Source organism: Ostrea edulis, chromosome 7 (assembly GCF_947568905.1).
Source record: "Ostrea edulis chromosome 7, xbOstEdul1.1, whole genome shotgun sequence".
Lineage (NCBI taxonomy): Eukaryota > Metazoa > Mollusca > Bivalvia > Ostreida > Ostreidae > Ostrea > Ostrea edulis.
The window spans coordinates 16,197,781-16,220,156 of NC_079170.1; the positions used below are offsets into that span (position 1 = coordinate 16,197,781).

Consider the following 22,376-nt stretch of genomic DNA (forward strand, 5'->3'; position numbering starts at 1 on the left):
CCATCAACTTGTTTGTCAGTAACCTGCCTCGATTTAAAAAAAAACACTGACCATAGGCAGAATAAGCTTTTGCGTATCGAATCAGTAGAGTGATATAAACACCATATGCAGGTGGTCATTGGGTATTGCAACATAATTCTGGGAAGTTGGCGAATGAGATGTTGAAATCATCCCCTTCGTCATAAAGTTAAGTCGTTAGTTTGCCGTTAATATTTAGATTACTTTCTAAGTATGAAGCAGAAGTGGACGACTTTGAAGTGTCTGTTATGTCTAATTCATAGGGATATATCGAATGCACTGAGTCCAATTTTATTTTGATACAATGATGGTAGATGGGACGCATTTTGTATTTAAATCGAGTCCGCAATCCATTATCATTTTCACGATAGAACATTCTATAAACCAAGTCCGTAAGACATAACACATTAACGATAGAACATTCTATATTCCGAACCTGTAGGACAGTAGCAGATCACTGTTCGTTATCTTCACTTTTCATCACTGGACATAGAGATTAAGCTTTATAACAGGTAATACCAGTTATAATTTTCACGGGGACCCTTGCGAATAATCTCCGAGGTGGTGCTATTTTGTTTGATTAAGTTCTATTCAATTGATCAATTTACCCTTTAATAAACATTTTACCTTTCACTTATTTCATATATGTCAGATGGAGAAAGAGCGAGAGAGAGAGCAAGAGATAAGTTAAAGCAAAACAAAAAACAGCTGAACATGCATGCACTTGCTGGTCACTCATTTTATTCATGGCAATCTGTTAAGCACCTCAATAGATATTTACAGTATAGTTTTCAAACTAGTAGACGTTTAATCATTATCCAATCAAAATTGAGGGGCGTATATGTGCATTGATATAACGTGTTTTGACCATACCAATAAACTAAGCGTCTCAATATGTACTTAGATGTATAATTTCAAGTTCAGTCCATTTCATGATTAAAAGAATTCAGTTATTCACGTTTAAGTAGATCATTTATTATCTAATCAAAATTTAATGCACCTACTTGTAGTTGTTAATGAATGATTTTGACCAGGCAGACCGGTAAAGAATCCTAGATAGATCTATACCACCTAATTTGCAATGCTTTTCATCGAATAATGAAATTGTTATAAACAATTATTTCACTTTAGATTTTTAATGATATACTGCACGTATGTTCTTGTACACATGGAACTGATTGCGTAATTTTATATAAATTATTCAATGGACATTCATATCATATGTAAAGAATCTAAATTTCATTTGATTGCAGTCTTTTATAAGAAAGTGTTAATCCTATTGGTATCATAAAATGGAACGAAAATAAATGGACATGCATTCACTCGCATATATATATTTAATATTTTGCAATATGTACCATTGCTCTTGCAAACCTTGCTTGATAAATCACTGTTCCATTTCTGTGCATGTTTCTGCGAAATGGCAAATAATTTAATTCTGTATCATTACATTAATGCATGAACAGTTTTTCACAGATGATCCAAAATCTCGAGACATATACTGTACGAAAATTAATTCGGTTAATTTCAAAACATTATAATCTATACTACATCAAATTTTCATGAACACGGTTGTGTTTCTATATTGAATTTCACAGATTGTCCTCAGGGCTGGAACAAACATCACATATCTTGTAATGAGTTAAACACACGGAAATTAACATAAACAACTGCTGATATAATGTAAAACTTATTATACGGTACCAATTTTGATGCACCAGATGCGCATTTCGACAAATAATGTCTCTTCAGTGATGCTCAACCGAAATGTTTGAAATCCGAAATAACAATGAAGTTTTAGAGCTATTATAGGGCAAAACAGTGTGTTAAAAAAGTGGAGTCAAATTCGTTTAAGGATAAGAGCTATCCGTGAGGGAGATAATCCTTAATTTTTAAATGAATTTCTAAATGTTATACCAACAATTAAATATACATCCGTATTTTCAAGCTAGTAACGAAGTACTTATAAGTAATACAATTTTATTTACGTTAAATCTATACTACAAAGATATCATCAACTATCCCTCTAAAATACGGGTATGTAAGTTGACATAGTGTCATCCTATAGGAACGGAAAGATAAACAGGAAGTATTTTAGGTGTCCGTAAATTACTGATTGAAATATTACAATGTGGGTATTAAAATATCTCAATATGCACAATGTTGTCATACGATTAGTTTGATATCACACAAGGCTTCGTAAACAAGTTTTAGACTGACAATATATAGAGTCTACGATAGCCCAGAAGGTAAATTTGACATTCAAAATACGAGATTCGAATTTCGAAATTAATATGCAGAACCATACATTTAGTAACTCAATTAAATCGAACTATTTTATATTATGCATAGAGATACCATATACGGTGCATCATAGTTTTTATAAGTGCCGAAGGTACATCCAGCATACTCATTGAAATAGTCAATCCTGATGTTATTCCTCTTTAGGTCTATGGAGCTAATTAAATAACCTATAGTTCTGTTGATCAATCTGAGATCAAGTAATGTTTGATTTTGAGATTATCGTATATGCATGTTGACAAGGGATTTTATCCAAAAAAAAAAAAATACATGTACATTAATTTAACAGAAACTGGCTTGCTCCTCGTATGTATAATAGGAACAAATGACCACTAGTTTCCCGAAACTGCCCCAAGAAACACAAGATGTATATGGTGGACAGAATTGTATTGAGGTTTTAACTATAGATAACATTAGCAAAGAATTCCCATATTTGCATAATACAGTTGTAACAAGTCAGCTGAAGCGTCACATTTCACACAATGTCATAACAAGCACACACAGCAGTCCGAGTGTCTAATTGGGAGAGTGGATGGTATGGCCGCATTGGAAATCCGAACCAGGGGAGATAACCGGATACCGACATAACAATGTAGAACGGACAAACCGATGGCCCCTTGGTACACACAGGCGCTGAAAGTCCAAATGCTTGTATGATATAATGGACTTGGAATGGTTTTGGACCTACTTGATGTCCCTGTTCCTCCGGGGGATTGCTGCTGGGTAATATTGCCGGTACTTCCTCGTACCACACAAGGCACTCCAAACACAGCCTCCCCTCCGTTTAAATGAGGTGGAGAGAGAAACCAAGCCGTGCTAGTGATTCTCCAATCCATATTTTACTTTGTACCGTAGACAAATTCACTTACTTAGAATGGCGACCAGATTCGCACACTGACAGCCCTCCGTCGTAACAGACAAATTAGGGAGGAACAACAGGCCAGGTGAGATCCAAATATTCCTTTTTATCTCCCCTGGTCCACAGCACACCGACAATGCGACGAAGAAGGCGGTAAAGGAATGCCAAGGGCATTTTCTTCCCTGGTTTGTGTATATTGCTGAAATACCGGAGGTGATGAATCTGTAAAGATAAAAATGTTAGGCGCAGATTACTGCAATACACGTGCAAAATAGTATGTAAAGCATTAAAATGGTAAGAGGGTGGGTGGGTGGGTGTTTGGCTGCTGATGTTTGTCGATGATGCCTGAAAAGGAAGCGTAGGGCAAATGAGGTAAGACAACTCATTAAGGGATTGGCTGTGCTAAACTTAAGTTGTACCTTAGCTTATTCCGCTTAATATCATGAATTGATGACGGCCGGTATGACAAAAAAATACAAATGCTATATCGTAAATTAATATAGATTATTTTGATACGAGGATAAAATAATCAGCATTAAATTGTACTTCAATGTTTTAACATTGAGAGACCCTAGCCTATTTACTATGTAGTATCTATCGAACGTTACTTTTCCCCTGATCTTTTACGTTGTTTAATTATTTTTATTTACTTCCATTTGTCTTTACGATCATATTTAATGCATATAGAGTACGAATCGTATCGATAATATATTGTTTTATTTGACTATGTAAGATACTCTTTATTCGCAAACAATTTACTGTATATTTCATACATGTTGTTAAGACTATATCATAGTATAACTTACTACAATAACAACTTTTGTAACAATTACTTTGAGGTCATTTTGTTTATGGCTTCTATATGATAAATCTAGAAGTTAAAACATGTTTTCCGCAGCTAGTTATTTTTCATCTCAACAAATAAGTAATTAATCCAAGATGCAGACAAGATTAACAAAATTGAATTAAACCCAGATTAATTATACATAATGCAGTCAACATTTTAGCAGATTTATAAGACAATATACAATTTAGTGGCAGGTGTTGGCACAATCCATTTAACATGAAAATACTATCCCTGCGGTCAACCCGGGGAATCACTAAGCACCCAGGGATTACCTCCCTTTAACACTGACGCAAAGCGCCCCCAGAGGTAACTGTGGTGGGAACAGCCCTCTTGGTACCACCTTACAAGAGTGAATGCCACGTACGATGATAATTTCAGTTCTGACTCAGGCCCTAACTCTATCCTGTCTCCCCTGGTACACACCTTGGTCATTGTTAAGACCCCCAGGGGTAAACCCCTAAGACTTGCCCTTGGTATAGCAAGGGTCAAGCCGCCCCCACAGGTACCACTGAGGTGGCCCCAAATCCTCCTCAGTGCTGAGAATAGATTCTCCAGAGTTTTGAGCCAGACATGAGAGAAATTTTCATTTGTGGTAATCCCCGAATTCCGCCAAATGTGCTTGTCTATACGAGCACACCTGCCACAGAGCGTTTTGTGAAATTAGGATATCTAGAAGAAGTATAAAAAATTAAGCTGCCTAAGAGAGTGACGGGCTCACAAGAGGATGGGGGGGGGGGTGTTTAACTTACTTTGGGATTTCGAGATCATCAGGGTAAACTTTAATGTGGTGTTTGGACAACAGGAAGGTTTCCAGTCCCCCTTGTAAGGTATTGAGGAATGCAGAGTTACCCAAATCATTGAAATGAGTTCCGTCGAACCTGAACAGCTGCTTGTCGGCAAATGTAATGGAAGGGTAACGAATCACAAACCCTCCCTCTTGTTTGATAAACTGTTTAACCTTACGATTGATATTCTTCCGAGCTGCCTCCACTTTAGATGCGTCACTGGCATTGTGCCAATAAAGACGTGGTAACATATCTGACCATATAATAGACAAGTTGGGGGCTAAAAGTTTGCATCGCAAGAATGAGCATTTGATGGAGTGGAATAGCTCCAATGAAGTGGCCAACCCAAGGTCATTGGAACCGAGGTGAACAACTAAGTAATCAGGAGGGGGGTTGGTTTTTAGTTTACTTTCGAACAAGGGGTCGAAGTCTTGCCATTTCATTCCCCTGGTGCCGAACCATTCTATGGACAGGTTGTTGAGTTGCAGGTTGAAGTGTTTTCCTCCAGGATGTTTAAAGGCACTGCGTGCAGCCCAGTACACAATGGAAGAGCCAATCACCCATATGGTTTTCTTTACACCTAGAAAACTTGAGGTACGTTAGTACTGTGAGTGAACCAGTGAAAAATCAGCAGTTAATGTTCGGGAAATCTCATGTAAGTGGCATAAGCACTGCATTTCCACCTACCCCAATGTTTGATTGTCTGATCTGAAATGCCCCTCATGGCAGCCTCAGTGGCAGCCCCAATCCGAAAAGAATGTGATTTGAAACATGCAGTGCTAATTTCACAAAAACTCTGCGCTTTAGCCACCAATGCAGCAAACTGATAACGCGTGAGGGGATTACCGTCAAAATGTATTAGGAATGGACTATTTAGTGGTAATGCGGGATTCCTTATTGCTAAGTATTTGCTAATAGCCGCCACCGGGAAGCCACATCACCTGTCTTTGAGAGAAATAAAGTACATGATTTGCCTAGCTGGTCGGTTTTGGATTGCCGGATTGTGAGTTTAACTTTGGGCTGGCCATTTAATGTGACTAATTCGATATCCCTACGCTGCAAAGGACTTGGGCTAGCACTCTTAAGCGATTGCATGGTTAATTCACCTACTCGCATGAATCCAAAAAATGCTAGACTAAAGGTCGCCTGAAATAGGAGCGTTTCATAACTAGATGAAAAGACGTTGACTAGTGCCGTGATGATCTTAAGGAGAATTTTGTACGTGATTGGAGCTCGAATATCCCGCTTCCCTGCCAGTCGGTTTGCTCCTTCCAAAATCTTAGCGACCATAAAAGATTTAGTATTGTCCGCCATGCCCTGAATTTTAAAAATGTGTGATAAGCCTGATATGTAAGTTCTCAAACTAGATGGGGATCGGCCTTTGAGAGACAAGTATGCCAAGAATTGCACAATATGTTCTAAAGGGGCTGGCCAAATTACTGGTAGTTGAAGGTGATACCTGAACTGATTGAAGATTTCGTAAGCTGTATTATAGGTCTGCCTGGTTTTGGGAGCTACCGATGCCTGGAGTAATCTGTTGGCCTCCTGGCTTAAACTTGCCAAATTTCTGGGGGAAGCGGGGTAGGCATCGGATCTGCCTGCGGCGCTAAAGTCCGAAAACGTGACCACTGGCAACGAGAAATTGAATCCGCTATAGCATTTGATTTAGTATGTATGTATTCAGCTCTAAAGTTGATATTGAAAGTCATAGTTTTAAGAACGAATCGCCTTACCAGAGCCATGACATCTTGGGATTTGGACGTTTGTTTGTTTATAATGTGAACTACTGCTTGATTGTCGATATGAAATAATATCCGTTTGTTGGCCAGTAGTGGCCCCCAAACTGTTACGGCCGCGACGACAGGAAACATCTCCAAGAAAGTTAAGTCCTGAAACCTACCTAGCGTATCCCACTGTTTTGGCCATCTGCCAAAGGCCCATCTACCTTCGAAAAATATACCAAAACCGCCAAACTCACCACCCGCACTGTCTGTATAGAAATTAATGGTTTCGTTAGCCCACCATAGCCTATGGGGAAATAATGTAATACCGTTGTAGTTCTGAAGGAATAGCAACCAAGTTTCTAAATCCAACTTCATAGCGGAAGAAACTCTAATTTTAAAAATAGGTTTCCTAATACCTACAGTGGCGTCTACTAGTCTGCGGATGAAGGTTCGACCTGAGGCCACTACTTGACAGGCGAAGTTTAGCGACCCGATTAATGATTGGAGTTCCCGGAGTGTGATTTTCTTAGTATCAATGCAGAATTGAATTTTTTGACGTAACTCAACGAGTTTATCCTGTGGTAATCGCATATGCATGGAAATGGTATCAAATTCAATGCCTAAGAACACTAAGCAAGTAGTTGGCTCCACAGTCTTATCCTGGGATATAGGAACCCCTAAATGTTCGCACTGTTGGTGAAATATTTCCAATGTGTATCCGCATGTACCCTCTTGTTTTTTTTTACCTCCAAATAAAAAATCATCCAGATAGTGGATAATGTGATGGTTACCGGATTCCTTAGTTATAAGCCAATGCAAGAAAGAGCTAAATTTGTTGAAAAGTGCACACGAAAGCTTGGAACCAAAGGGTAAGCACTTATCGTAATAATATTTGCCATTAGATTTAATGCCAAGTAAATCGAAGTCGCCTGGGTATATGGGTAGTAAACGGAAGGCACTCTTGAGGTCGGATTTTGCTAACAATGCCCCTTGGCCTAGTTTTTGAATCATAAGAACAGCTTCATCTACGTTACTATATTTGACCGTACAAATGTGTGGATCGATATAATCATTGACCGACTCAAACTCAGGGTATGACAGATGGTGAATTAAGCGTTGATCACCATCTCTTTTGGGGACGAGGCCGACCGGAGAAACCCTGAGTGTAGGAAAAGGAATGGCGTCATAGGGACCAGCCATTCTGCCCAGTTTAACTTCTTTATTTAACTTCTGCTCTACTAACTGGGGTGCTAAGCGTGCAGATTTTAAGTTCTTGGCTTCTCGGTGTAGTCTAGGACCTGCATAGTGCAAGAGAAAGCCATACTTAAAGCCGTGCCTAAGTTGAATTTGATCCGATAAATGGGAATATGACAAAAGTGCGTTACATAATTCGGAGTATTTAATAGGTGTACATGCCAAGCTATAGAGATTATTACTGGGGACAGTTTGCTTGAGGGTGGGGTCCCCTACAGGCTGAGCACCGGTGTCGAAACCTACAGGGGTTAAAGGAACAGGAGCCCCTGTTGAACGCAAAACAGACGCCTGCGGCCTTAGTTGTATTGTTGGCTGCTGTAGTGGCTTTGGAACCATATCCCCCTCCCTGGGAGTTAGTACCCTGGGTGGCTTGTGGTTTTCGACTGAAGTTGTTACGAAAAGGGGCCTTATTCCCACTGTCAAATATTTGGTTCGACTGATCAGACTGTGGGGAGGAAATGTGCATAACCCATAATTCGGAGTCTACAACTCCCCATGGTAGGGTGGGGTGCCGCTCTTTTTTGAGTCGGAACTGTTCGTCATACTTGGCCCACCCGGAATGCCCCGATCTATTTGCTGCCAGGCGAATATTGTGCATATATTTGAGTAGTTCCTGGCCTTTGTGTGGAGACTTTTCCAGAAATATGGACATATAAATCATAAACGCCGTTGTCCATGTATGGATGCTATTAATTGTCTTGAGTTGTTGTTTCTCTATGGTAATTTGCCCATTTCTTATTATAAGTTCACCCGTAACATGGGGCTCGGTGCGCAAGTCACGTGCTTGTTTCAATAATAGAGGCAAGTCAATGTATTGACCTGCCCATATTTTTGACTTAATGGCCTGCGGCACATGCATACCTATGGGATCAAAGATGTTTGCATCTGATACAGGCCGACTGACCTGGACCTGTTCGCCAAACGAAAGACCCGTACTAAAATCACAAGATCTACTTTCACCCGATACAGTGAAATTAGTATCGGAATGATACAAGCCATCAGTATCTGGGTCGGGCCCAGCAAAATCAATAATGTTACCTGATGCACCCACCACACTCGCTCCCGGCTGTAGGGTGATAACAGAGCCTTCCCTCTCGTCAAGGGGCTGCGGTGGCGTGGTTGCACAAGCTGCAGGAATGGGCCTGGGGGGCTGTTTTTTCTTTACCGGTCTCGTAGCTCTTGTACTGGGCCGAGACGACGAATCAGGCATTTTTCTGACTTTCGACTGCTTTGTCGTTCTGGTTGACGTAGTCGCACGTCTCTTTTTTGGAGGCATTTTGTCTGATGGTAGTAGATTGCGCTTGTAAGGGACAACGGTTAAAGATGGCCGAATAATGTGATGAATGATCCGGGTCACTAGGCTTGACACGTAATAATTATGCTCGGTCGCTAAAACGTTTGGAATTCAGGAACAAGGTTGCAGGAGTTGTCGCACCTGCCCATAGATTAAAGGCATTTATCTAAATAATGATAAATGGCATTATTGTAGTTGTAAAACTGTCATTTATTAATGACAAGAAGGTACCAAACTATTTGGGAGATCCTACTTTCTTATCAAATTGTACATAAACTTGGTTTTGAATCTCCCAAAGTTACATGTTACGATATAGTGTGATAATTATAATAACTATGATGAAAAATAAAGTGACAACAAACAATAGGCCACAACTATAGCCAAATGACAACGTGTAAAAAAGATACAGCAGGATGGTTGTAGGGGTGGCGGTGGGTATCTTTTCTTATGATTCGCTTAAAACAAGTGAAACGTCTAACGATAATAACAATATACTGATAACGTCATACAGTAATTTATTACGTCAAGAGATAATCTAACGTCAAATATGTACTAATGCATTGTTACGTCACAAAGCCTGCAAAAGTAATGTACCGGTGCATTGTTATATATAAATGCATAAAACATAATATTTACGATAATATCACTATATCAAGTGGACTACTGTGGGTCTTTCAGTTGCGATCTTTTAAGAACTGAGGTTCTGTATCACAGTATTATCTGATACTGTAGACGACCAGCACTGATCCTCATGCTGTAGGTCCAGGGTAGTGGGTCTTTATCTTCAACTGGTAATATTTCGATGTTAGTAAAATAATTTCTCGATTACCACATCAAAACAACCAAACACAACCGTATCGGTTTGAAAAAAATGACAGGTTTTCTCCATTTTTATCCTTACTCTTTGATTTTCGTAAGGTGTTAAAAAGCCGACGTTCATTAGTGTTCGTTGTCTTTACATTTTCAGACCAGAAAAGTGTTGCTTGCACATAGCATGGCATTTTCCTGTCATATTTTCTAGATATTTTTGTTTTCAAATCCTATGATCGCGTCAACGCTTTAATGAATAAATGTTTCAAGTGATGAAATAGAAGTTCCAAATCAGTTAGGTAATGAACATTCTAGAAAACGATAGTTAAATCAACTTAAAGCAACCAAAAGAATGGTAACGTTCACTTTTGGCAATGAAAAATTGTTCCTAATGTCATTGATGGGTGAAACTCGAAGAGATCAACTTATCACATTGGATATATATACAAAAGTGTTAGAAATACACACTTTGTATAGAAGAATCTTATACATAATATCCCTGCATGATTAAATGGAGCACACATGTATTCTTAGACATAGCTAGGGATATGTTTTATGTGTTTCTTCAGGCGTTTTATAATTACGATGAAGTCATAAAATTATTCACGATGAATTCTCAAGTTTTAAAACCTCGCATAAATATGCATCATATGTACAACCTATTGTGTTCAGCTCTCAATAAATCCTTACGAAATGATCATTTTATCACTGGAGACGAAATTGCTGCGCCAACTTTCAGACGTTTAATAAACACAAAATACATTAAAGCTGAGATGCGTTAAAAGATAACAATATGTTAACCTCACCACATGTTTACATCTCCTCTTTGGGATGACAAAAACTTAATAATGTAAGACCGAGTGTGTTGTTTACAAACTCGTATCATTCTCGGATTTTTCATAGATGCATCAGCATTTGCATAGTAATTAAGTGCATGTAAAACTTATACGGTACCAATTTTGATGCACCAGATGCGCATTTCGACAAATAATGTCTCTTCAGTGATGCTCAATCGAAATGTTTGAAATCCGAAAACATTATGAAGTTTTAGATCTAAATATAGCCAAACACAGCGTGCCAAACAAGTGGAGCCAAATTTGTCCAAGGATAAGAGCTATGCATGAGGGAGATAATCCTTAATTTTGAAATGAATTTCTAAATTTTATAACAGCAATTAAATATACATCCATGTCAGATTCAGTGCCTTTTCCAGCATGGATATCGTAATGTAAAAAGAATTCAGGATTTTGTGAAAGTGTAGAAGACTAAATATGCATCCGTAGTTTTACGTTAAACATGACATTGCAAAATCACTTACATAACCAAGCTTAGTCTTATACTTAAACATGAGAAAAACATTTAACCCAACTTTAATCAGAGTGCCTGCATTTCCATCAATCTAATCTCATTTTCAGTAAAATAGAGAGACCATGGACACTCAAATGACAAGACATTTTAGGAATTTGCAGCAAAACTTTTTGTAACTACTTATCACAAACCTATAAATTACAACAGCAATCTAAACATTAAATCTACTATGAGTTTAGATGCAGATGTATACAGACATAAGGAACTATGTCAGTATACATGACCATTCCACTAGAATCGTACTGTTTCTCGTAGGAACTATTTCAATATCTAAAGAACGTTTTGAACGACATCTATTTGCATTCGTCAGCATACGTTACCAATCTTCTATAATTGTGTTTTTAGTTGTTTTTAAAAAAATCTCAATATTCAACGCATATTTCAAACGGAATTTTTCATGTACAATCATTGATCAATGACTTTCGGTACATATTGGGTTGTGTTCAATATATGCATTGTTAGTTTTGCATATGAAAGCTAAAGAAGGCAACCGAGCTTTACAAATTGCATCTTGTACAGTTGTATGTACACCTTTCTTGTACAGTTCTATACCTTTCTTGTACAGTTCTATACCTTTCTTGTACAGCTGTATATCATTCTTGTACAGTTGTATACCTTTCAACACATGTATCATAAACTCAAGTTTTGTATGACAGATGAAGAGAACGCACAGTGAATACTACTCGTTTGATTACCCTTTTACAAGTCTAGAATGATGATCAACTCGAAATGATTTCTAATCGTGTACACACTGATGGACAATCTCCACTTCTTTATTTCTTGCGATACTGATGTGTGCAATGCCCTATATTTCTTAGCGAAATGATTTCATGCGCGTATTGATGCTTTGTAAGATCGATAATGCATGTATATAAGAAATTGATCAAACCTGCTGATCCATTATGTCAAAAAGGAGAGTTGAACTTTTCACATCATATTGCAAATAGTCTTAGAGATGTATACTTCTGTAGTATTTCTATTCGTATTTCTTATTGGATGTTCCGAATCTTCGTCATCCTCAAATCCCGGAATCTTCAATGAAGACTATATGGATCCAAAGACTGTGGATCATAAAACGGTTTGTAACAGATCCTCGATTTAGATATATTTGTTAATCACCTATCGTATATTGCAAACATATAAACCGTGTAAGTTTCCTGACTGAAATAATTAAAGCCTTTTGCTAATGTTATTACGTGAAACAATCAGTATCAAGTTGAAACCATCACGAGGAAGGACAGCTATATGTCAAACTAAACACATTTTAATGTAGAAATATTTTAAAAGACAAGGTCCTTTTTCGAAATAGCGCTGAGCAAATGCCAAAAAAGAAAGAAATCTCTTGAAAGAAAAACATCAAAAATAACTGTAATATAGTACATATGAAAGCCGAAGACAACGCACAGCGATCAATCTCATAACTCCTACAAGCAAGTTTTTAATTTCAAATTCAGAGTACTTGTGGGTGGAATAAAAGTGGTGTTTAACAACGTAATTTTGGGATCACTAGATATAAATATTTCCGTTTTTCATGTTTTGTTGTAAGGCAACTGTCGATGATGTTAAAAAGTCTAGCCGATATCAAATAATAATTAAATTTATGTCTTACGTAAGTAATTTATACCAATATGTACATTGAAGCTATCTGGACGGTGGTATGAACATTTGGACACAGTGAATAACACCATCAGGGACAATTCTTTTGGAGACGTGGTGGTTTTATGTGATGAAACAATAAGTCTAGTGGAGGTCATCCACCGTTGGATTCCGTAAGATCTTTTTTCTAATGCAAAGGATAAAGATATAGCCATCTTAAGAACTTAAAAATGAACATAGATTCTACATTATCAGGCTGTGTTTATCTCAATGAATCATTTCCTTGTGTTGAATGAAAACCTCCTTGCGATTCAAAGCAGATGTTTCTGAAATGTTTTTATGACAAAAGTGAATATACCAAACAGTATTCCATCTCACAATACTATCAAAAAATAAAATCAAAAACAGGACAAACAAGCGTCAAGGACACATCGTAGTGTTAGGGTGCTCAACACAAGTAAGTGTTTCCTGTCAACATCTGCCGTGAGAAATAAATCTTGATCAGGTAAATGAAGCAAATTTGTGGTCAAAACCAGTTAAAATCACACTCTTCAAACAGCATCCGATCAAATGTCATGTAGTATATAGAAATGTTCATTATAACGGCCAGGGAATTAGCCAAAATGCCTACCTTAAATAAGAATATTGAAACTCCTCAAACCATGAATTAATTAGTCAGTAGCCTCTGTTGTCTTGAAGATTATTGATCATACGCGGAACAAGCTCCCGGGAATTGAATTGGTTGGAACGCATAAAAAGCATATGTATGTGATGATGGAATATTGTTGTATCGGCATGGGTCGTTGAAAATATAGTAATCCACTTTGTCATTAAATTGCGTTCATTAGCATTCATACTCAGTAAAATATCCAACCATCAAGCAACCGTGGAATATTTTGTGGTGTCTTATTTCAAGTTCCATGTGATGTATGGAACCGAAGCAATAATAAAAAAGTCGATGTAACTAATTGCCGACTTGAGGGCCAACGTAAGATATTTTTTTCGTTTAAAATGTACATTTTTAGGTAATTCTGAGTTTAAAGAATGCAAAGAAATACTATATAATTGACGAACAAGCCTGCTAATTCTAACAGGGTATTCAAAATCTTGAGCTCCAAATTTATTTGCATATTATCAATGACGAACTCCAATATAGTTATAATATCGACAGGGGATGCTTACTCCTCCTAGGCACCTAATCCCACCTCTGGTTTGTCCAGGTGTCCGTGTTTGCCCAACTATCTATTTCGAACTGCTTATAGGCGTTATGGGATTGATCACTATTCGTTATCTTCATCTTTCATCAACTTCAGAGTATGAAAGGTGAAAATAACGAACGGTGATAAATCTCATAACTCCTATAAGCAATGCAAAATAGATAATTGAGCAAACACTGATCCCTGAAAACACCAGAGGTGTGATCAGATGTCTAGGAGGAGTAAGCATCCCCTGTTGATCAGTCATACCGGTTATAATCCCTATATCTTGGTCAGGTAAAAAGGAGTTATCCGTAAGCAAAATCAGTGTGCTAAGAACGGCCTAACAATCGGTATGAAACACATCAGAAAGAATTGGGCCCAATTATAGGTTGTATTGGCAAACTAGATTGTTATAATGGCAATAGAATTTGCGCAACTTCTGTATTTCAGCAGACTGCAAGCCTTTGTATTATTTTACATTTAGGTCTCTGGAAGAATGTCGAACCACAGCGGTAAGATTTCACCCCGATACGGCCCATTCACCTGAAGCAGCAGTCATCCGGATGTCCACAAATGGTTTGTATTTACCTTTGAGGTATCACGTATCAAAACTTCTCTCAGCTGTACAGATATGTGTATGTTTGTAAAATCCTCTAGAAAATAGAATACCGAAGTATTGAGCTTGTGCTCCCAATAACATTGAGAATAATATATTCAAACTTCTTTCAACCAAACTCATATGATTATCTTTGTAAAAACATAGTAGTTACACTGTAGTAACACCCAGGAGAAACTACTGTAGGCAATCACTTGACAAATATATATGATTTAGAATGTATTCTTTGACAGTACGAGCCTTTAATAAATTTGGACTTTTCAAGAGACCTTGAGGAGGTTTGAAGTTCGGTACTATGATCCTCACCCAACTGAGGGATTCCTGCTTGTACATAAGCAAACACACCTTACTGATGGCCACCATATCATTACTCGCCAGAAGGATCCACGTAACTTAAACGATGTTATTGAAAAAGTTCTATCGGCTCTCAATATGAATATTCGGGACTTTTATGTGAAATCAAAGGACTTCGGTAATAATTATATTTTAACAACTGAGCATACCAAATCCTCAATCATTCAACCTTACATACAATCCAATAATGATTTCAAGCCATTCGTTATTCTCATTTTAGGATGCGAACGTAAAGAAGAGAAAGGAATCAAACTGTAAATTACGAAATATACTTAGCATGAGTCTACGTTGCAAAATGTTAATTCTTCTTCTTTTACATCGTGGTATTGTGTACATATAACAGATTTTATTTCGCAGTTATACGTCCTACTGTTTCGGCAGTGCTATAATTTATACAAAATTTGCCAATAAACACTCGCTCCAGAGTTACTGCTTGCACCTTTAAAATTGCTTCATATTTGAGGTGAAGTCCCTAAGGTAATACTTGTACGGTACCAATTTTGATTCACTAGATGCCCAAACTGAAATATTGGAAATCCGAAGTGACAAGAAACTGGTAAGAACTAGAAAGAAAAAAACAGAGTGCCAAAGACTGGAGTCAAAGTCTAAGGATCAGAGCTATGCATGAGGGAGATAATCCTTAATTTTGAAATGAATTTCTAAATTTTATCACAGCAATTAAATATACATCCTTATTTTCAAGCTAGTAACGAAGTACTTAGCTACTGGGCTGGAGATACCCTCGGAGACTGACAGTCCACCAGCAGAGACCTCGACCCAGGGGTTGTAATGTAAAACTTCTATAGTACCAATTTTGATGCACCAGATTCGCATTTCGACAAATAATGTATTTTCAGTGACACTCATGCTGAAATAATGGAAATCCGAAATAATGATAAACTTGTAAGAACTAAATAAACAGAGTGCCAAAGTCTTGGGTCAAATTCGTCTAAGGAGCAGAGCTAAGCATGGGGGGGGGGGGGTAATCCTTAATTTTGAAATCAATTTCTAAATTTTAGAACAGCACAGCAATTAAATATACCTCCGTATTTTCAAGCTAGTAACGAAGTAAGATACAATATACTAGATTAGTAAATGTAAAATTAAAAACCTTCATTCGTTTTCGATATAAACCCGGTGACTCGGATATTGAAGACTAGCAAGCATATGATATATACATCCGGGTTGTAATGAGATTTTGATTTACTTTCCTGGTTTGTCACAATAAAGCCCATAAGTGTTTGATACTCGACAATGTGTAGATTTATTATTGGAAGCTGATCTATACCGCTATCCGTCAAATCTCATTTTAGGAACTACAGGTATGATTTTGTGATATTTATGTAAAACACCAGTAACAAAAATATCTAGATAATATCATTTTGGTAATTGATTGATTCTTTTCATGAACATATTATATTCTCAGTTTTCTATTAATTAATCGTAATGAAATTGAATTAAGCTTTCCGACATTAGCATAAATGAAGACGAATCGTAAATTAACATAATTAATAGATATTTACAAGCAACGGCAACTTTTTAAGGACATTCGATACAAATATTTTATCACAATTTGTATTCCCCGTGCTGTATAGTTCCTATACATGTTAATTTGCAGGCAACTCAACTAATTCTTCATTTATTTTTCAGATGTCGACTGAAATATTGGGTTTTGTATTTTTCGTTTTCTGTCTACAAGTACAGATTGGATTTTCCCAACCTCTTGGTATAAAACGTGACGATGAGCGATGCATAGCGGAGGATTACACGCTCAATATAAAATCGTATTTGAAAGATGAATTAAGCGATTTGGAAAAAAGACGTACGTTAGCATTTAAATATTTCTCTCAGAATACTATATCAAAAAAACTCACAACATCTGGTACCCATACTTAAATCTCTACACCCATTTTATTTGTGTATGCTGTCTATGCATTGTTAGTATATTGACGAAACATGAATACTTGTGAAATGTAGTATTTGTACCAGACCATATCCTTCCATGGAAGTGGTCAGCCAATCCTTCCAGTTTTACTGTCTCTCCTATCTCCACTATCCCTACCTTCCAGCTCTCTCCCCCTCACTCCATTCCATCTCTCTTCTTCTCTCCTTTTGACATACCCAGCATTCCCTCTTTCTCTCTATCCCCTGTAATCGTTTACTCTAAATGTCTTCATTCCCATAAAGTATTTCGAATGAAATAGACAGTAGGATCGTATCATCCAACAACAATTTAAATGGATGTCTTTGGGTCGTTCATTGATTACAAATTTCAACAACTGATTAAAGTTGAGATTTAAGCCATAAACCCTACATTTAATCAGGAAATATATTCCTTTTGCATGACTTAAGTAACCGTCTTCAACGTCACCATATTACAGCTATCCGTCGGCACGTTTCATGACACCAAAACCCAAACTAACGTTTAGATTTATAATTCATACTGGATTTATGTTAGTGAATTAATGTTTACCATGTTACGTGTGTCTTGTATCTTGACACAGTGTCCCCTTACCAGTGAAGTGATTATCACAAACACTTATACAAGCTCTAGATGTCACTTGACAATTACAAAAACAGTTAGATGAATAAAACTAAATGTTTATTCGGTATATACATACATACATACAAAAATACCAAGGATAACACATGAAAGCCCGAAAGCTTATTTCCAATGGGATCCTTTAATGCACGGATGTTTGCGCAAGGGGTCATTTATGTGGCAGGACACCGGAGTGCCCAGAGGAAACACATATGTCCGAGCAGGAGACTGCCATACCCTCTCACATTTCACAGTTTTTATAGACTTCACAATTTGATGCAATACATGTTAATCTTTCCATAAAGTATGTCTGCCACCCTATGCATTAAGTAAATGTATCTTTGTTCATGTCCTTCGTGCTATTATTAATAGCTTCCTACTCAATAAAACATTGATCTCATTGATCCAACGACTCTCTTTTTAGTTATTTCAAGCACAGCCGTAGACGCGATTTTCTGCAATTATTTGCAGAATATTAATGACATTTTTTAGTTTAAATGGATATAAATCTGGAGAAACCTATGAATTTTAATAGAGAAAATACTAATTTTGTTGTAAGAGACGTAGTGACAAACACCTCAAGATAGAGACTGAGTCGAAGACAGCACAATCTGTAACATCTTGGTCAGGCAACGTTTAGCACAGTAATAACTTGCATTTCTAATATAAATTATTGTTACGACATGAGAGATTGTGCAATGAATTCATTTGAGATATTTTGAGTCGACATATCGTTACTACATACCATTGGGTCATATACTGTCTGATGTGTTTCATACCGATTATTAGACCGTTTTTAACACACTGATTTTGACTACTAATAACTCCGTTTACCTGATCAGGATATAGGGATCACGGCGGGTGTGACCGGTCGACAGGAGATGATTACTCCTGCTAGTCACATGATCACACCTCTGGTGTGTAAAGGGGCTTCGTGTTTGCCCAACTATGTATTTTGTATTGCTTATGGGATTAACGAGATTGATCACTGTTCGCTATCTTCATCTTTCATGAAAGAAAATGTGCATTGTTAATAGATAAAACGTCGTCGATATATTAAATTCCATAATATGATTTTTTTTCTTCTCGGAAACCTTTGAACAAATTCCGTTTCATATGAATACAAAAACAGGTCATGAAACATAGGAGAACAATCCGTGCTCATGAGAATTTAAATATACTGTTAGAAGACCTGATTACCAAAGACTACATAAATAATATGAATTAGGAAATTTTTCATCTTTTTTATATCAACTTCAAAGTACTTGTGGGTAGAATAAGCCTGGTATTTACCAAAACATGAGTGAATGTAACGAATTCAAAATTAACAGTAGTGCAAACACGAATTCATGAACCAGAGCAGAGGTCGGAGCGAAGATTGAGTATCCCCTATTGCCCCGTTAGCCCTATATTTTGCTCAGGTAAATGGATGAACCCATAGGTAAATCTGTATCTAACAAACGATCTAACAGATGGCATGGTCTTTGAAATATATTTCTATATGTACCGTTCCGTCTTTCAAAACTTGACTGATAGATCACTATTCTATTCATACGTATGCCCTCAAGAAATTGGAAAATTTTTGATTTTACTATCTTTACAATAGTGAAAAAAGATTTTTCAAAGAATATACAAAACCTCAAAACACAGATAAACCGACTTACAAGTAAGTACATCGAAATAACATCTTTTCTCTTATTTTGTAAATTTACAGTAAGACAGATTTGTAATTTTTCGAAAATAAATGTAATTGCAATGCTACATATATGGATTTTACATCAATGTTCATGATTATGTTAATTGAATTTCCCAGATTGTCCTCGAGGCTGGAGCAAACATGGCACATCATGTTATAAGTTAAACAAACGAAAATCAACATGGAAAACTGCTGATGTAAGTAAAACAGACATGTCAAAACGAGTAGTTCAGGAAGACTTTGAATTTTATAAAGATTTATTTCCATTCAATTATATAAAAGCAGAATGTAAAATTTAAAAAAAAAAATGTAAATCTGCGTGAAGTTTCACATTCTCTGCTCTTATGTATCGTCCAACTAAAATATAGATCATGAAAAAGTTATATCAAATGCAGACGGAAAGATACATGTAGGCAGATGAGATGGTGTCTAAACATCCATAAATTATTGTCTAATGCATGTACCGTGTGTATCAATATATCTAAATACGTTTTCCAAGGAAAGCATTTGTTTATGGTAATAGGAGACGGAAAACGTATTGTTGCTGGGTTTTGTTATTTCATGGATTTCCTTCAAGAATGTTTTTGTTTCAGCAATTCTGCCGAGGTCTGTCAGGGAAATTAGCTGAAATTGGCACGAAGAGTGAAAACGACTTTATAAAAAATCTCATTAAAAATAACTCTGGAACAGGTGAATATTCGTGTCTAAAGAATTGTATTTAACATTCAGTGTACAGTATATTTAAGTTTTATGTATAAACGAAACTTCATTTTTAGAACGAGCCTGGTTAGGTGGGGCAGACACGGCAGAGGAAGGTACATGGATCTGGAGTTTTTCAGAAATACCGCTGAGCTTTAAGAACTGGAACAAGGGTGAACCCAATGACGACAAAGGAAAGGAAGACTGTTTGGAAATACTGGGAACACAAAACGGACTCTGGAATGACTTGCCATGCTCATATTCATCGGCGTCTGTTTGTGAAAAAGACTTGTAGTATGTGTTTGTGTGTTTATGTGTGTATATGTGAGTATGTGTGCGTGTTCTATACTGTAACTAACAACGAAAGGGACTCGTTTTTGCCTTCCATAGATTGTACACATGGTTATTCTGTCTGTAGATTAATCTAAATTACTGTCCCAAAAAATCATCTTCGTCTATCATGACTTGTCAAATGAGATGGTCAAATTCTAATGTAGAGTTGTTACGCATGTATATTTTTAAACAATGCATTTGCGTTATTACAATACTGTAATGTACTGTTATTTTCTCGATCAATACCTGCTGTTGTTTACGTTGATAAAATGTTTTTCAAGTCAATTGAAAGATTTACTTCCTGGTCCAAAGTGGAGTCATGGTTTGAATTTATATAGGAAACATCTTCATGCAGGGTACCATAAGACTGAAATTTCTTAAATAACTGTGCAAGCATTCCCACAAATTTGTTTAATTCATGACCCATGTTGATCAAATAAACTTTTTTTCTCTAGCAAATTCAACATATGTTTGATTGTCAAATTTTCTGTATTTTCTGAATGTATGTCTCAATGCTTCAGGTACTAATTCATAAGCTTTGAAAGGCACGCCCTTGTCATAATCTGAACTCCAGTTATGGCCAACGTCGAGTAAACATCGGCTGCTTTGCCAGTCAAAACACTTAGTGACGAAGTAGACAAAGAATATCACGATCATTTCAAGTTGTCTGCAGCTTTCTCAAAATTCCAGAAATATTTATACACGGATTATTTCTAATTACGGAACTAACCTGCTATTTTAGCAGCATCGAATTCAGTTCTGACGGGTAAGGTTTCCGATCTGTGCTGTAGTTTAATTTCTCTAATTCAAATTGCCTTTATATTTCTCTTTTAGCTATTTCACTTTCTTTTTTTCTCTCCGGTTTCACTGGGTTTTTTCATTTTCTTTCTCTCTTTCCATTTTTGCCTTTTCCTTTACTCTCTCAGCATCAACTGTTTCATTTTCCTGTCTTTCATTTTTAGTTTTATTTTATCAATCTGTATTATCTCATTTTCTCTTTGTAGTATGATTTTTTTCTAGTTGTAATTGAAATTCGAATTTCGTCATTTTCGTTTGTTTAACTTTAACTGTTTGTTTTGGAAAATCATATCACTCAAAATATTTTCTACAAGTAATTTAGCGACCGTTATTTTAACATCTTCTTTATGCATTGCAGATTTAATCTCTAACCAGAAGTGCACAGCTAAATTAATTAAACGCATTTTTTAAGGTATCGCGTACATGAACATTCTGCGAATCAAGAAGATATGTGACGGAAAACATGGTCAGTTCTGTGTCTATGAAATTCAATATAATTCAGAAAAAATGAAATACAAATCTTGACAAATGCGATATATTTTGTTTCTTATCACCGACCACTCCCAATCTGTTATGGGTCAGAACTAAGTCTTAAAGCAGCAGAATTTCCAATCAAAGGTTATCAAACAATTAATTAGATTTATTTACAATTAATGATTGAAAGAAAATTGTGAAATACTTGCGGAAGTTGGACAATAGATCAAAATCCGTGTCGAATTGAATTTACACTCACAAAATAGTTAGTTCCCAGTTATTGAAATAATCCAAAAATACCTAAAGTACTTGTCTAACCTGAATTTTTCATCATAAAAATTTACAGTGCATTTATACAAAGAATGAATTTTCTAATACAATCTTGAAAGACAATGATGCAAATATTACATATTTCTATTAAAGAAGTTAATATCGAGCTCTAGAACTATCTAGATTACACATGTCAATTAAGTGGAAGCAATACCGGTACACAGGAATATTTAGTGGCTTGTATAATTATATAGGTGAGTGTAGTTTATATATCATGTTACTTATGAAATATCTCATATGATGATTTATCCGTGTAAACTTCAACACTTGCAAATAATATGATATGTAAATTTAAAGAAATTCACTCATATTTCTTTTTCAAATATCTTACATAAATATTGATAATTACTCGTACATTGTTGAAAGTTGGGATACATCTATTGTCATTTAAACCAAGATCAAAACGTTTGTATTAATACGAGCATGCAGCATAATCTATGGGACCTAATGTACATTTTTGGATGACTGTGTCACAAGGC

At 36.4% G+C, this 22,376-nt stretch overlaps 2 protein-coding genes across 2 annotated transcripts; both read left to right on the top strand.

Moving 5' to 3' along the window:
- The first annotated feature begins 12,015 nt into the window (after positions 1 to 12,015).
- Positions 12,016 to 15,957, top strand: LOC125655318 (uncharacterized). Its single transcript, XM_048885579.2, has 5 exons — positions 12,016 to 12,338; positions 12,902 to 13,029; positions 14,540 to 14,631; positions 14,937 to 15,143; positions 15,246 to 15,957. The coding sequence occupies exons 1-5, from the start codon at positions 12,216 to 12,218 to the stop codon at positions 15,281 to 15,283; spliced, it is 588 nt and encodes a 195-aa protein (XP_048741536.2). The 5' UTR covers positions 12,016 to 12,215; the 3' UTR covers positions 15,284 to 15,957.
- Positions 15,958 to 16,188: 231 nt separating this feature from the next.
- Positions 16,189 to 20,759, top strand: LOC125656680 (galactose-specific lectin nattectin-like). The gene is made up of 6 exons (XM_056143495.1): positions 16,189 to 16,347; positions 16,676 to 16,847; positions 19,174 to 19,233; positions 19,381 to 19,460; positions 19,857 to 19,953; positions 20,040 to 20,759. The coding sequence occupies exons 2-6, from the start codon at positions 16,676 to 16,678 to the stop codon at positions 20,255 to 20,257; spliced, it is 627 nt and encodes a 208-aa protein (XP_055999470.1). The 5' UTR covers positions 16,189 to 16,347; the 3' UTR covers positions 20,258 to 20,759.
- The last annotated feature ends 1,617 nt before the right edge of the window (positions 20,760 to 22,376 follow it).

Coding starts and splice junctions, on each gene's coding strand:
- LOC125656680 (XM_056143495.1), top strand. CDS start 16,676: ATGTCGACTGAAATATTGGGTTTTGTATTTTTCGTTTTCTGTCTACAA. Junction 16,848..19,173: donor AAGCGATTTGGAAAAAAGAC/GTACGTTAGCAT, acceptor TCTTTACAATAG/TGAAAAAAGATTTTTCAAAG. Junction 19,234..19,380: donor ACAGATAAACCGACTTACAA/GTAAGTACATCG, acceptor TGAATTTCCCAG/ATTGTCCTCGAGGCTGGAGC.
- LOC125655318 (XM_048885579.2), top strand. CDS start 12,216: ATGTATACTTCTGTAGTATTTCTATTCGTATTTCTTATTGGATGTTCC. Junction 12,339..12,901: donor AGACTGTGGATCATAAAACG/GTTTGTAACAGA, acceptor TGTACATTGAAG/CTATCTGGACGGTGGTATGA. Junction 15,144..15,245: donor TGTGAAATCAAAGGACTTCG/GTAATAATTATA, acceptor TTCTCATTTTAG/GATGCGAACGTAAAGAAGAG.